The 17500-nt window shown below is 38.5% G+C and overlaps 2 protein-coding genes across 4 annotated transcripts in view; one reads left to right on the forward strand and one right to left on the reverse strand.

Annotated features, from left to right (window-relative positions):
• Window positions 1–15693, forward strand: part of LOC137041739 (MAM domain-containing glycosylphosphatidylinositol anchor protein 2-like) — a 204216-nt gene extending 188523 nt beyond the window's left edge. The window contains exons 12-16 of the mRNA XM_067418352.1: window positions 1365–1520; window positions 4807–4968; window positions 8095–8228; window positions 10672–10771; window positions 13610–15693. Of these exons, the coding sequence (XP_067274453.1) occupies window positions 1365–1520; window positions 4807–4968; window positions 8095–8228; window positions 10672–10771; window positions 13610–13698 (641 nt within the window). The 3' untranslated portion in view covers window positions 13699–15693. The remainder of the gene's footprint in view (window positions 1–1364; window positions 1521–4806; window positions 4969–8094; window positions 8229–10671; window positions 10772–13609) is intronic.
• The window catches only part of LOC137041735 (armadillo-like helical domain-containing protein 4), a 281479-nt gene that overhangs the window by 129532 nt on the left and 134447 nt on the right, over window positions 1–17500 (reverse strand). The window lies entirely within an intron of this gene.

The following is a 17500-nucleotide window of genomic DNA, read 5'->3' on the forward strand; positions in this document are numbered from 1 at the left end:
TCTCTAGTTGTTTTCGTGACTTCTAGAGCAGAAAGAATCCCAGATGCATTATTTCCATCTTCCTCTCTCTCTCTCTCTCTCTCTCTCTCTCTCTCTCTCTCTCTCTCTCTCTCTCTCTCTCTCTCTCTCTCTCTCTCTCTCTCTCTCTCTCTCTCTCTCTCTCTCTCTGATCCCTTGCATTAGTTTGGTCATCAGGGGTAAAACCTCCATTTAAATCCCCCGATGTGAAGCGAGCGCCGGAGTCGAGAGCCGAGAGACCGTAAGCCCACTTACTCAAAAAACACTTCAGATGCTCCCCATCCGAAGGTCACGGCTCTCCACTCCCGCTGGATTTTAATAAAATCAATGAATATTTATCAGCAAACAACACCTGCAGAATGCCAATGACTTCCCACTTGTCCTGCAGATGAGTGTGTGATAAGAGTGTTTAGTAAATCAGTCATTCCACAAGGGTTTGTTTTTGTTGTCGCTGTAAAATGAGTAAATGACAGGATTTCACGTTTGCATGAACCAACCATAGACTGTATAAAAATATGGCCGTAGTGTCCGTGAAGTCACCCGTAGGATTCTGAAGAGCCGTTCTGAAGCGTAGAGTAGAGTCGAGCCGACGCCATCTTGGCAGAGTCACGCCCAGATAACAGAAAATGGAAAAAAGGCAGGATGTGGGCGGAGCTTAGGTGACGACTAACAGACAGCAAACAAACGGCAATCCACCTGTCACTCAAAGTGGCCACGCCCTTAATTATGCTGAACTTTAAGGCTTTATATAACATAAACGAATGAGTTATAAAAAAAATCACCCCCTCACAGTCGTAATGAAGGTCAGAATTAGCCGTATAGACCAAAACCACAATTTGTCCCAGACTGTAGACAGGTTTTATTCTGCTGTAAAGTTGGGCATTTTAACATGAGCTCAATGAGATTCTAGAGCCGCTCTAGTGACCGGTTGAGGAACTGCAGTTTAAGACACTTCAGTATCAGCTTCAACAGAAACTGGGGGAGGTTACCTGGTTGCCTTAAAATTTTTAGTTCATTGAAATTAAAATTTTTAGTGAATTCAGTGAACATTTTATAAGATTCGACAACCTTTATTAAAATATTATTAAAAGATTGTGTAAGCATATTGGGTAAGTGTGTGTTTTTTATTTGTGATGACGCAGCCAAATTGTGCTATTTTCATGATATATCAAAATTTTTATGTGGTTCAGACACAATAATATTTTGAGTTCCTATTTATTAAACACATTTCCTTCAGTGTATCAACTCAAATTTTTAATTTCAATGAACTCAAAATTTTACTTTTTTAAGTTAAACCAACATTTTTTTCAGTGTTGGGACTAACCCTGCTTTTCCTTCTTCTTCAGGAGAGTTTCACTGCAGCTTTGAAGAGGAGCCAATTTGCATGTTCACTCAGGACAAGAACGACGACTTTGATTGGACGAGACACAGCGCCGCGACACGTGACACTAAATACACTCCGAACACGGGCCCTAGCGGGGATGGCGCCGGCTCAAAGCAGGGTAGGTAGCCCAACAATCCTCCATTTTGGCATAAGAAGCTCATCTTCTCTCCGGAAGGAAACTTCTGAAATTCTCGCCGAGAGACTCGTGCCTGAATCCTCATGTTGATTTCTGAAGTTATCTTAAATTCCTCACATCCGCCCCGAGTTCCAATTACCACTCGGAGTGATTTCATTCAGATGAATTCAGCTTTCCAAATGAGGTTGTCTATTCCCAAACTGACACAATGCAGGCAGTGCGGCTGTGAATGAACCGGGATGAGCTCCGGAGGGATCGGTTAACACCGGAGCTGCTCGTGTAAATAATACATCTGCTTTAATCACCCTGAGGCTTCCAGACGGTCCGGCGCTTCATTAACATCAAGAGGCCAGCGGAGACTTTAATTACTGCTCATCAGACTCTCACTGCACACCTGCATCTATCTATCTATCTATCTATCTATCTATCTATCTATCTATCTATCTATCTATCTATCTATCTATCTATCTATCTATCTATCTATCTATCTATCTATCTATCTATCTATCTATCTATCTATCTATCTATCTATCTGTCTATCTATTTATTGTTCTGTCTATCGTTCTGTTTGTCAGTGTCTGACCATATATAAAATCACAAATCAATTTCCTGAAAAGTAGCTGTTGTGTTTTCAACCAATGAAAAGTGACTGAAGTTGTGACTAAAGCTGGGAACCCCATTGGCTCCTCAAGCTGTCAGTCAATCCTCATAGCTCCGCCCACCTCTATCTCAGTCTGGAGCGTCTCTGCTTGTTTGCAATGCAATGGTAAATTAAGAACTGTTAGTTTGAATATTTTGAACATTTTAACATTCTCTGCAGTCTGAGCGCGATACACTGCAAACTCACTCTCGCTCATATCTGATGTAAATCATTAACACCATCACCACTTACAGAACACACACACACACAAAATACCGGCACTTAAGTACCGGCAGCTCTTAAAGGGGCCGCACTATATTCCAGCTCTTAAAGGGGCCGCACTATATTCCAGCTCTTAAAGGGGCCGCACTATATTCCAGCTCTTAAAGGGGCCGCACTATATTCCAGCTCTTAAAGGGGCCGCACTATATTCCAGCTCTTAAAGGGGCCGCACTATATTCCAGCTCTTAAAGGGGCCGCACTATATTCCAGCTCTTAAAGGGGCCGCGCTATATTCCAGCTCTTAAAGGGGCCGCACTATATTCCAGCTCTTAAAGGGGCCGCACTATATTCCAGCTCTTAAAGGGGACATGCTATATTCCAGCTCTTAAAGGAGCCACACTATATTCCAGCTCTTAAAGGGGCCACACTATATTCCAGCTCTTAAAGAGGCCACACTATATTCCAGCTCTTAAAGAGGCCACACTATATTCCAGCTCTTAAAGAGGCCACACTATATTCCAGCTCTTAAAGGAGCCACACTATATTCCAGCTCTTAAAGGAGCCACACTATATTCCAGCTCTTAAAGAGGCCACACTATATTCCAGCTCTTAAAGGGGCCACACTATATTCCAGCTCTTAAAGGGGCCACACTATATTCCAGCTCTTAAAGGGGCCACACTATATTCCAGCTCTTAAAGGGGCCACACTATATTCCATCTCTTAAAGGGGCCACACTATATTCCATCTCTTAAAGGGGCCGCGCTATATTCCAGCTCTTAAAGGGGCCACACTATATTCCAGCTCTTAAAGGGGCCACGCTGTATTCCAGCTCTTAAAAGGGCTGCACTATATTCCAGCTCTTAAAGGGGCCACGCTGTATTCCAGCTCTTAAAGGGGCCGCACTATATTCCAGCTCTTAAAGGGGCCGCACTATATTCCAGCTCTTAAAGGGGCCGCACTATATTCCAGCTCTTAAAGGGGCCGAACTATATTCCTTCTCCAGGTATGGTGTGGTTCTGGTGCGCTCCCAGGTCCGCACGACAGCTTTTACATTACCAATCACATAAGAGACATGAACAAGTTCTTTGAAAAACATCTGTGACCTTTGATACATGTCTATTCTACATTTATTTTTATTTATTTTTAATTAGTTTATTTATCAGGGACATTGTACAAAATACATTAATCTTACGAAAAGATGTTTTGTACCAGAATTAGCTAATGCTAGTTTCCATCTGCAGTCCCTGGGCAGGTGCACACAATATTAAAACATTACATTACAATGACTTTCAGTAGCACTAACAAATACATACTCTGTATACTCGTGGCATACTCTGTTGAGTATGGTTTCGTTAATAATAAACGTACATTTGCATAAAGTATACATATTTGTCCATATACATGTTGATTAGAGTATTAAACACTTGAAACATATTAATTTAAGATATATATTTACAACTGATACAAATATGTGATAAAGTTGGGATTAATTGCAAGTTAACTCATGACAATCATGTGATTAATCGCGAGCCAACCCATGACAACCATGTGATTAATTGTGAGTAAACGCATGACAATCATGTGATTAATCGCGAGTAAACTCATGACAATCATGCGGTTAACCGTGAGTTAACTCATTACAATCATGCGATTAATCGTCTGTTAACTCATGACAACCATGTGATTAATCGCGAGTTAACTCAGGACAATCATGCGATTAATCGCGAGTTAACTCGCGGCAATCATGTGATTAATCACGAGTTAACTCATGACAATCATGTGATTAATCGTGAGCAAACTCATGTCAATCACGTGATTAATCGTGAGTAAACTCATGTCAATCATGTGATTAATCATGAGTAAACTCATGACAATCATGCGATTAATCGCGAGGTAACTCATGACATTCATGTGATTAATCGTGAGTAAACCCATGACAATCATGTGATTAATCGTGAGTTAACCCATGACAATCACGTGATTACTCGTGAGTTAACTCATGACAAGCATGTGATTAATCGTGAGTAAACTCATGACAAGCATGTGATTAATTGTGAGTAAACTCATGACAAGCATGCAATTAATCGCGAGTTAACTCATGACAATCATGCGTTTAATCGTGAGTAAACTCATGACAAGCATGTGATTAATCGCGAGTTAACTCATGACAATCATGTGATTAATTGCGAGTTAACTCATGACAATCATGTGATTAATCGCGAGTTAACTCATGACAATCATGCGATTAATCACGATTAAATATTTTAATCGAATGACAGCCCTATTAATAACGAGATGTTTTTATTTTTTGGAGGTTTTGGAGAGACGAGTGACGATATAATAGTTTATAATGAGTTAAATCAGTACTGTGTGTTAACACATTCTTGTGTTTGTGTGATTGGCAGGTTTCTACATGTACATCGAGACCTCCAGACCTCGTAAGGAAGGCGACACGGCTCGTCTATTAAGCCCCACGTTTAATATCGCCCCTAAGAATCCCTACAGCATCACTAGCCCTCCGGCGTACTGCTTCAGCTTCTACTATCACATGTACGGCAAACACATCGGTAAGTGCCGTCCACATGCGCTCCTGTATAGGGTTTGGTACCGAAACCCGGTGCCAAAATGGTATATAACTGGTATGTACCGGACCGAATCAGAATACAGATTTGGATTCCTCATTTCAGTGCCACTTTTGTTCAAACATGCTTTTGCGCTTTGGCGGATGCTGATTCAGAGACACACACACGCACACACATACTCCAGCATTAACTGTGCTGACACACACACACTCCGACATTAACTGCGCTGACACACACACTCCAGCATTAACTACACTGACACACACACTCCAGCATTAACTACACTGACACACACACTCCAACATTAACTACTCTGACACACACACTCCAATATTAACTGCGCTGACACACACACACACACACAAACACACACTCCATGACTCCAGCATTAACGTGATGGGTCAACTTGATATGTTAGCAGGTCACGTCAAACACACACACATAAACACACACACGCACACACACACACACACACACACACACACACACACACTCCATTACTGTGGCGTGTGCCCTCTCAGATCTGAGTCTGATTGTCACACTTGTTTAAATCCACCTTCATTATAACTAGATTACGTTTGCAGGATAATTATTGTTAACTAAAACCATAAAAAAAATTGTGCTTCAAATAAAATGAACATATTTTATTTCAGGTAGTTGCCAAGGTATGATCAGGATGTACTGAAATTACTAAACTAAAACTGAAATAAAAATGAATCAAATCTGCTGTCGTGAGAATTACAGTATGTGACAACTTGGGCTATTTTTTGTTTTTTATTTAAATACTATCAAAGTATTTAATATTTTTATAATTAGCTTTTTTATATATTTTCATTTTGATTTTACTGCACTCAGACACTCTCACTCACACACACACTTACTCTCTCTCTCTCTCTCTCTCACACACACACACACACACACACACACACACACACACACACACTCACACACACACACACACAGGTTTGGAAATGTGAGAACATTCAATAGGCATAATGGTTTTTATACTGTATGCTACAAACCGTATTTTCTATCCCCTTACACTGCCCCTAAACCTACACACACACACACTGCCCCTAAACCTACACACACACACACACACACACATACACACACACTGCCCCTAAACCTACCCATCACACACACACACACACACACACACACACACACACACACATTCTGCATTATTACTTTCTCATAAAAACTCCTCCTGTGTGATTTATAAGCCGTTTGAAAAACGGGGCCATGGGTAATGTCCTCATATTTCACCCTCTCCTGTAATACCTGTGTCATACCCATGTCACACACACAAACACACACACACACACACACACACACACACACACACACACACACACGTCTCGATTCATTAAAGTATGCACTTCATCTCAGCAGTGTGGGATCTGTGTCTCAGATGTTGTGTGTGTCTGTGCGTGCGTGCGTGGGTGCATGTCTGTGTGTGTGTGTGTGTGTGTGTGTGTGTGTGTCACGAGCGTGGTTTGTTCTGCTCTACCTGCGCTGAGGTCCCAGTGATTAATGAGCCAGAGTTTGCCTGTGAGTTTGAGTTCTTCTCTTGTGTGTGTGTGTGTGTGTGTGTGTGTGTGTGTGTGTGTGTGTGTGTGTGTGTGTGTGTGTGTGTGTGTGTGTGTGTGTGTGTGTGTGTGTGTGTGTGTGTGTGTGTGTGTGTCACGAGCGTGGTTTGTTCTGCTCTACCTGCGCTGAGGTCCCAGTGATTAATGAGCCAGAGTTTGCCTGTGAGTTCTTCTCTTGTGTGTGTGTGTGTGTGTGTGTGTGTGTGTGTGTGTGTGTGTGTGTGTGTGTGTGTGTGTGTGTGTGTGTGTGTGTGTGTGTGTGTGTGTGTGTGTGTGTGTGTGTGTGTGTGTTTGTGTGTGTGTGTGTGTGTGTGTGTGTGTGTGTGTGTGTGTTTGCTGGATTAGAGCTCAGAGCAAACATCGCTTCCATTACTGCAGACCAATCTCCACATCACCAGAAAACATCAGGAGCCAATCAGAAGACATCGCTCACATTAACACGCTGCCATGATGAACCTCATCATAATGGCTGTTTAAGGATAATTATATCACCAAATAATTCCCCAAGATTATTAATTACAGTGCAAATGTGTCCCATTACAAGTTTTCTGAAATGTTGTTTAAATATGCAAATTCACTTTTTTCTAATTAAGTATGCACTCATTTGCATATCTTTGACATATTAGAGAGGAGATTTTGGATTTCTCTTTTATATCTTAAATCATAAAATATTGTCAACAGATGCAGTCCCACAAATGACATGCAGGAACATATATGTGTATCGTGGCCACCAATTAATAAATCGTTCCCATGACTTACTTATTAATACATCAGCACGTTTTACTAATTAATTCGCTTGTTTTACTAAATCGCACACATCAAATCAACTTTATTTCTAGTGCAATTTTAAACGACAGCATGAGATTCTAAAAAAAAACTCCTCCTGTGTGATTTATAAGCTACCTGTTTAGTTTTTGCCATGTTGGTGCTGTTTGGAGCAGGTCTTAATTATTTTGCTACTGTACTTTCTGACTTTTTTGTACAAGTTGAGTTGTAAATTAACTTACAGTTTGTCCTGCAAAAGTGCCCGAGTCTAAATTGAGCATAAATGCAAACACAGGTGCGTATGCATATCATACACACAGATGAACACACACACACACACACTCGACACCTGGTTTTGTTAATATTATGTATCACATATTTTTGTTGCCAAATTGATTTCTGACAGTTTTTGAATAACTGAAAAAGTCTGCATGTCTATCTGCTTGACTTTGATTGATCGCTGAGATAGCGTTGATTGGAATGAACACTGCAAAAAATGCTCTTCTTACTCAGTATTTTTTTTTAAATACTTCTTGTTGTAAGAATGTTTAGATGTTTGGACTCGAAACAAGAAAAAATACTGAGGAAGAAGAGCATTTTTAGCAGTGACTGACTAACCTCCCTCTTCCTCTAGCTATAATCTGATCAGTTCGTCGGTGTGTTGATTGATTCTCCAGCAGATACTCTTACAGCCGCGAGTCTCTCTGTCGGCCGCTCTGTTGTTAAATGAATTGATTGTGTTTTTTTCCCACAGGCTCTCTGAATGCGTTTGTGAAGCAGAAAGGTCAGTCGACTTCAGATGCGGGTCCAGTTTGGTCCCTCAGCGGGAACCAAGGGGACCGATGGAGACAGGCCAAAATTAGCATCCATCCTATTTCATCCTTCCATGTGAGTGAAATATTCAGCTAACATTTACCAGATCTGGACAGTCCCTCAGCTCATTTACTCGAGTCCTGTACTGAAGTTCACTGTTTGAGTCTCTGTGCTTTACTGGAGTATTATTTTTTCTGTAATCTTCTGACTTTAACTTCACTCCATCTGAAAGACAAATATCGTCCTCTTTACTCCACTACATTTCTATCAAGGTCCTCGAAGTGGAAAGTCGTTTCTGTCGCAGCTTTGAAAGTCAGTGATGATTTTTTTCTTCTTTTAAAGGTGTTTGGGTTTTTGCAGAAAGCCTTTCAGGAATCACTCTTGTAGAGTCTCGTGAAGTTCAATGATTTCACAGCATTTATTAAACACTGATTTATAGTTTAGAGCAAAATGGAAGAAGACGGATGTCCAAATGCTCATTTAGTGGAGTATTCACATAAACAAAGTTGATTCTGTCTTCAGTGAAGGTGAACAGTGTGAGAATATCAGATGTGTATCAGTGTATTGGATCCGTGCATTCGGCCTTAAAGTGACAGCAGCTTTGTAACTTTTCTACAAGTATTTAAATGAGTTTAAGTTAGTCGTCTGCTAGTGTGTCAGATGGAGCGTCACTGACTGGCTTAAACCATGATGGCATAATGTGCATTTAGACAACTATAATACAATAACAATAACAAATACTTCTGTACTTTTACTTAAGTAAAAATCTTTTTTACAAGTTTCACTTGTAACGGAGTAATATTTGACCAGTACACCCTTAAAAATAAAGGTGACAGGAAGAACCAAAAATGGGTTTTCAAAGTGATGCCATAGAAGAACAATTTTTGGTTCCCCAAAGAACTGTTTTGTGAAAGGTTCTTTAAAGCACATTTTTTTCTAACCATGTTATAGTCTAAGGGTGCGTTCACACTTGTAGATCGGTTAGTTTGGTTCGTTTGGTCGTTGCGTTCACACTTGTCATGTTTGGTTGGATTAAAGCGAACCCTGGTGCGATTGCTCGGTTAGTGCGGTTCATTTGAACACATGTGAACACTGCCATCCGGACCAAACCAGCGGACCGAGAGCGCTATAAAGATGAGTCGGTCCGCTTCTAAACGAACTCTGGTGCGGTTCGACTGATATATGAACACAACACGGACCAAAGACATGTAGACGGACCAAAAACAGGACGTGATGTCACAGGATGTGCCGCATAGTCAGCTGATTTACGACGTGGAAAGATCGATCAGTGTATCCAGAATGAGTAACGCTAACGTTAGAGGGCAAACGTAGAGCAACGAGGAAGAGCCTCATCAATATTTGGTCCGACATGTTTCTGTAATGCTAGAAGAAACGCACAAAAAAGCAAACCTGGCTCTTCTCATCAGAGCACCTGTTGGCCATCAGTCGGTACAGACGACAGAACGGCCGTCTCTCTTTTCTGCACAGCGGAGGAAATCCTGGAGCAGTTTCTAATGTTTTGAACATTTGATGAGCTCTTCATGAGTTCTCAGCGGGTAAATAATGCCATATGTTCACGCATTAAATGATGGCGTTTAATCCGGCACACGGCGCTGTTCTGAATGTTCGGGAAGCGAGATATACGTCACATAAGCCGACCAATCAGTGAGCGTCTCCTTAAGCCTTTGGTTCGGTGACTTTAGGTTCGCTGTTATAAATGCCAGTGTGAACGCTGAGCGGACCAGGACTATATGATTTGTTTTTGTTTTTTGGTCCGGACCAAACTAACCGAACTAACCAAACTACAAGTGTGAACGCAGCCTAAAGAACCCTTTTGCACTACAGAGAACCGTTTGTGCGACGGAAAGGTTCTTTGGATATTAAAGGTTCTTCATTGAACCACACACCCTGCCAAAGAACCATTGAAGAACCTTTATTTTTAAGAGTGTGGTACTTTTACTTTACCTCAAGAACACTGCAAAAAATGCTTTTCTTACTCAGTATTTTTGTCTTGTTTCTAGTCTGAACATCTAGAAATTCTTAAAACAAGAAGTATTTACTAGACAAGCAAAAGTAATTGTCTTGTTTTGGGGAAAATAACTCAAAATGAAGAGAGTTTTTGCTTAAAATAAGATAAATAATCTGCCAATGGGGTGAGAAAAATAATCTTAATTCAAACAGAAAAGATTATTTATCTCACCCCATTGGCAGATTATTTTAAGTAAAAACTCTCTTCATTTTTTATATTTTTTCCCCCAAAACAAAACAATAATTTGTACTTGTCTAGTAAATGTTTCTTAATGTAAGAATTTTTAGATATTTTGACTAGAAACAAGACAAAAATACTAAGAAAGAAAAGGAATTTTTTTTGCAGTGTACTGAAGTTGTGTACTTTGTCCACCTCTGACATTTATTCAGTATATATAGAAATCATTATGGAAGTGTGTAAGTATGCTCACAGAGGATGTTTTCTTAAGGCGAGCGTTTGTTCTGTTTGTGTTTTATTTCCGTCCCACAGGTGATATTCGAGGGCATTCGCGGTCCAGGGATCGAAGGGGACATTGCTGTCGATGATGTCACGCTGGAAGAGGGGGAGTGTCCTGACCCGCCGTCCAATCGTATGTATCAAGCATGCATCGCCATGGTAACCAGGCCAAAATTACGTGTGCAGCAGCGAGCACAATGTTGTCTAAGAGAGCTCAGTAATTACTCCAGAACAAACAGCGAGAGAAGCAGAAATGAGGGCAGGTAATGGGCTGGAATTGACAAGACTGATGGAGAGAGCGAGACGGGGCTCTGCTTCTGCTGAAAATATGTGAGCAAATGGAAAGCCTTCCTTGTGGAGCCAAACTAGGGCCGTACGCGCCGACTGAAGTTATGTGATAATCATTATTATTATGCCGGAATATAACAGGTTTTCCATTATAATCAAAACAGACGTTTCATATCGATCGCTCCACGAGGTGTGTTTGTGAATACAAGCTTCATGGAAATCTAGAGTGATTAAACACTGCATATTTATTTTATTTGTAATATATTACAAATACACTGTAAAAAAGTATTACAAAAATAAATTACCTGGTTGCCTTTTCAAATTTTGAGTTCATTGAAATTAAAAATTTAAATTAATACAATGAACGTTTTTGAATACAAATATTATTAAAATATTTTGTAAGGATATTGGGTAATTGTGTGTTTTATCTGTGATGATGACGCAGTGAAACGTGCCACATTGTGCTATTTTCATGATTAAACACATTTTTTATGGGGTACAGATCAAATACACTGCAAAAAATGCTTTTCTTATACTATTTTTGTCTTGTTTCCAGTCTTAATATCTAAAAATTCTTACATTAAGAAACATTTACGACAAGTAAAAATTATTGTCTTGTTTTGGGGAAAATAACTCAAAATGAAGAGAGTTTTTGCTTAAAATAAGATAAATAATCTTAATTCAAACAGAAAACAAGATTATTTTTCTCACCCCATTGGCAGATTATTTATCTTATTTTAAGCAAAAACTCTCTTCATTTTGAGTTATTTTACCCAAAACAAGACAATTACTTTTGCTTGTCTAGTAAATGTTTCTTGCTTTAAGAATTTTTAGATGTTTGGACTAGAAACAAGACAAAAAAAAGTAAGAAAAGCATTTTTTTGCAGTGTAATATTTTGAGTTTCTATTTATTAAACCAATTTCCTTCATTGCATCAACTCAAATTTTTAATTTCAATAAACTCAAAATTTAAAGGCGACCAGATTACTTACTTTTATAAGTTAAACCAGCAATATTTGTTTAAAGTGATATGGAAAACACAACACTTAACTGGCTTGTGCTCCAGACATGAACAATGATTCCTCACGTCAGTGTTTTCAGTGATCAAAATGTGTCTTCAGTGCATTAACACCTGATCCTAATGTGGTCCAGAAATCACAAAACACACGTTAATGCCAGCGCCTATAGGCCTGGCCATCACTCAGGACACAATATAGCCAGTTTATACTATTGGGTCATTCCATGTCAAATCAACAAACAAAAATATTATTTATTGTCTGGAAAACAAAACAAAAACAGTGATGAAAAGTTTTATTTTCTGGATTAGACAATATCTGATTTATTGTCTGGGAAAAAAAACAGTGATGAAAGACAACTATTTAATGTAACGAATGTATATTTACGGAGTAATTTTGTTGAGGCGGATCAAAATGACAATTGTTCAAAGCCAAAATACAGGGAGTAAAAATTGCGTTAGAAAGATGATTTTCACACAGAGATTAGTTGATCTGTCAGTAAAATCTGTCTACTTTAGCAATCTTTTTATATATATATATGCCAATGGTGACCGTGCAAAAATGGGACAAAGGCACTTTTTGTGTTTTTTGCCACAAGTTTGCATTAATGTAACTCAATTAGTATTAAAGATATCGTAATATCCTTTTAGATTCAGGTTCTCAACAAACTTTTCTCTTGGTTTCTCCATTTTTAAGGCTCTATATAATTCAGTCCCAGAGATATGGAGATCTTAAAATGGCTCCATGAGAGAATTGTTCACATTTTCAGTGGCCAGAAACCAAATATGCGTCACTTTGCATACAGCTGATGCATTTTTCTTTTAAAGAGGAATATCTGAACAACAAATAATGCTGAAATTAGAAATGTATTGTTTTTTCCATCGACACAATTGCATAGAATATACCTGTCTGAGTGCCATATATGTTATTTTTCCAAAGTTTGCATGGCTGTAACTCAAGAAGTATTAAAGATATCTTAATGTCCTTTTGGATTATGGTTCTTCACAAACTTTTCTCTTGGTTTCTCCATTTTGAAGGCTCTATATAATTCAGTCCCAGAGATATGGAGATCTTAGTATGGCTCCATGAGCAAATTGTTCACATTTTCAGTGGCCAGAAACCAAATATGCGTTTCTCTTTGCATACAGCTGATGCATTTTTCTTTTTAAGAGGAGTATCTGTAACAGCAACTAATGTTGAAACTAGAAATATATCTAGTTTTTTCCCATCAACCAACCTGAGTCCTATAAATGTCCTTTTTCCAAAGTTTGCATGGCTGTAACTCAAGAAGTATTAAAGATATCTCAAAATCCTTTTAGATTTTTCTTCTTAACAAACCTTTCTCTTGGTATCTCCATTTTTTAAGGCCCTATATAGTTCAAACCCAGATCTCAACACGGCTCCATGTTCAATTTGTTGAATTTTAACCATCTTAAATGATAATTTGGACTGGTTGATTGAATTGGAATGACCCAATTGTGGGTTTTGATGCAGATCTCTAGTTAATGATAACCCCTCTCTCTCTCTCTCTCTCTCTCTCTCTCTCTCTCTCTCTCTCTCTCTCTCTCTCTCTCTCTCTCTCTCTCTCTCTCTCTCTCTCTCTCTCTCTCTCTCTCTCTCTCTCTCTCTCTCTCTCTCTGTGTGTGTGTGTGTGTGTTTTTCCACAGCTATCAGAGGAGTGGCTTCACACACCGTCTCCAGTATATGGCCATTGAGCGTCACACTGTTTTTTACCGTATTCTTTCGTCAGAGGTGACGCTCCACATGAGAAGAGACTCAAGATGCGTCCCGTAATATTTTATCACCAAAGATTTATGCTTTCGGCTCGCTTGTGAAGGCACAACACCGGGAATAACACCATGAAACAACCATAAACCTAAACAGAAAAGTAAGAAATGTTTTGTCGCTGTCGGGTAGAAACCTCAAATCTCCATATTTCGTAATTTATTTACTTTTTTCATAGTCTAAATCATTGCGTTTAGTGAGTCTCTCTACATCTCTCTATGGCTTTTGCAAATATTTAACCAGTGAAAAGTATTAAAAAGAGCTTGTGACTAAAACTCCGCCCACCTCTATCTCAGTTTGGAGCGTCTGTGCTTGTTTGCAATGCAATGGTAAATAAAAAGTGAGTGCCCACAATGCTTTGTAACTTGTGTACGAGCATAAAATGTATTTCGAAACACTTGCAGTGTTGCAGCCGTTCTAATGATGGGCAAAAGGCATTCGCTGTTCAAAATCTAATTTTGAGCTTGATTTTGGTCAAATGGTAATAATATAATGACACATGCCAGTGTCTGACCATATATAAAATCATAAATCAATTTCCTGAAAAGTAGCTGTTGTGTTTTCAACCAATGAAAAGTGACTGAATGCGAGTGATGGCCATATATTAAACCACAATGTAAAATCACAAATCATTTCCTGAGCTGTTTTGGAGGTTTCGAGGTTTCTGCCTGACAGCGACGAAACAGAAATAAAAAATAATATTTGAGGTTCAGTAAGATGCTCTCGTGTGTGGAGGATTTGGACACCGAATGAAAAGCACAAGGACTACTGGATCCTTCGCCATCTGGATGTATGGATTTAACCGAAAGGGAAGCAAAACTCGCACGCAATTCTGTTTTTCATCCTGATGCGTTTTTCTGGAGATTTGGAGTACAATCAACATGACCTTTTCTCACATCTCTTGATTTGTTCTTTGGTTTCGTTTGGCTTGGTGCTTTAAATCGCCAATAAAGGAGCGTTTATACCGCGATTCCAGTAGCAGCCTGACTTCACAAACACTGTGCTCGCGTCCCAGCGTTTCATGGCGGTAAAAGACTCTGGTTTGTCGCCAATCCCAGTACCAGTTGAGTGACAGAAGTTCTGCCATTAAAAAAGAAGTGCCTTCAGGTTAAAAACCGATCCGTTAGCCTGGCCATCGACACCAAACGTCAATGTTTCTAACATCTCTGATGGGCTATTTTATACTCATTTCTATCGCCCCTAAAGTGCTGGAATGCGACTGTGACCGTCATGAATGGACGCCGAAGGAACGACACACAGATGTTCGCTGAATGTCTTCACGCTTTCCATCCATTACGATACGAATACGGGCCTTAAAACGGACAGGCCTGCCATCCCTCCTCATGCCATTTATATACCGAACAATGTGCATTCTGAGAGAAAAAAATGAAATATTCAAAAGTATAATAATATTTTATTACTCTATCCAGAATGTGTCTCAGCTTTTACACACAAACTGTGAAAAACGGTGGCGGTATCTACCTGAGCGCTCGACCGGCCGCTTTTTAAAAAAGGGTGTTGTGAACAAAACAAACAAAAAAAAAACGAAAATGTTTTATGACAATTGTCCTGTTTCTTCTTCTTCTTTACGTTGAAATGTTCCAACTTTTACTGTCTTAATTTCTCGTCGTCTCCCTTGCATTGCTGAAAATATCCGAAGTGGGCGGAAAAACGCCGACTTTGCTGGTTTGGTAACTGTACTTGTGTATGTAAAGAAGCTCTGTTCATTGAGATTTATATGAGATGTTTTATGTACGAGTCAAAGGAAGCACAACATCTATTTAATCATTAAAAATGCTGAAAAAACGATCATAAATGTGACCGTCTCCCTGCAAAACCAGTGCTGAAATTAAAATGCACGCTTGTGTTTGTGACGAAATTCACTTTAGTTTGGAATAATTATATTTTTTGGTGTTTTTGAAAGTCTGCTGCTCACCAAAGCTGTGTTTATTTGAACAAAATTACAGAAAAATCATTAAATATTCCTCCAGTGTAAATCATCTGTTCTCTGTGTGAATATATAGTAAAGTGTTATATATTCCTCTGATAAACCAGCCTTTATTTGATCATAAATACAGTCAAAATTATGAAACATTATTCCAGTGTAGATCATCTGTTCTCTGTGTGAATATATAGTAAAGTGTGATTTGGTCCTGTGATCAAAGCTGCATTAATTTGATCAAAATTACAGTAAAAATTATTAAATATTATTAAAGTGTAAATCATTTGTTTTCTATTTGAATATATAGTAAAGTGTGATTTATTCCTATGATCAAAACTGAAATACACCTGTCACTTTTGATGCTGAATAAGTAAAAATTTCCTTTTGTAATATATATATATATATATATATATATATATATATATATATATATATATATATATATATATATATATATATATATATATATATATATATATATATATATTACAACCCCAAACTTTTGTTTTTTGCTTTTATTTCAACTTTTGGAATAATATTCCATAATTTTTTACTATATATTCACACAGAGAACAGATGATTTACACTGGAGGAATATTTCAAAACTTTTACTGTAATTTTGATTTTTAAAAATTCTGCTTTAATCACAGGAATAAATTACATATTACTATATATTCACATAAAAAACAGCTGATTTACTCCGGAATAATATTTCATAATTTTTACTGTAATTTTGATCAAATAAATGCTGGTTTGATCACAGGAATAAATCACACTTTAATATATTTTCACACAGAGAACAGATGATCTACACTGGAATAATATTTCATAATTTTTACTGTATTTTTAATCAAATAAATGCAGCTTTGGTGAGCAGAAAAGGCTCAAAAACATTAAAAGATCTTCATTATTCCACACTTTTGAGTGGTAGATATTTATTTTATTTCAGAAAGTCTATTATGTAGACGTGCATAAGGTTATTTAAACTCTTTTGCTTGAAATGCCACAGAAATGTATTCGTACCTCCGTCACCTGTTCATAATGGAAACATTAATATTCTGCAGCACTCTCTGCATGTTTCATTACATTAGTGACAAACAACAAGAGGTTAAGAACCGCCGGTCATGACGTCCCAGACCATAATGTACCATTTCCTTCCAGGAGCCCCAAAACAACCTATGGTTTGTGAGCTCTTGCTGAAATGGCAGAGCTGGTGAATAATGGAGACGGCCCGCTGGTTTTACTGGAGCGCGTCACATATATGTGCTGGTATATGCAGTGTCCCATTGGTCAGGAGTCAGAGTCTCCACATGGTGTAAAAGATTCAATTCCCCGTCCAGTGACTGACAATCATTACTGGACTTCAGAATCAAACACACGGCTGTGATGTTCCACAATAAAACAAACCTGGATCAGAGATGTTAATCAAGGGCTAAAGGCATCTCAGCTACAGCAAGTTAGCATCATTTACCCGTTGCCAAATGAAGTCTGTGTGTAATCGCAGCTTTAAGAAAATAAATATTCGAAGAACATTTTGTTAACATTCCCATTAAGGTTTTCCGAATGTTCTCTGAACGTTATAAAAACGTTTTTTCTTGGTTATTTAAACGTCACGGGAACATTTCATTTCGCAAACATTGTCAGAACGTTACTTTTGAATGTTCTGTGAACGTTTTAAAAATGTTTTTTCTTGGTTATTTAAACGTCACGGGAACGTTACCGAAACAAGTAGCAACATATGTGACAGGAACATCCAAATAAAACACTCCATGGACGATGTATACGACGATGGACGACCTATATTTTGTATATAGGACAATATAGGACATCC

This window comes from Pseudorasbora parva, chromosome 15 (genome assembly GCF_024679245.1).
Source record: "Pseudorasbora parva isolate DD20220531a chromosome 15, ASM2467924v1, whole genome shotgun sequence".
Classification (NCBI taxonomy): Eukaryota; Metazoa; Chordata; class Actinopteri; order Cypriniformes; family Gobionidae; genus Pseudorasbora; species Pseudorasbora parva.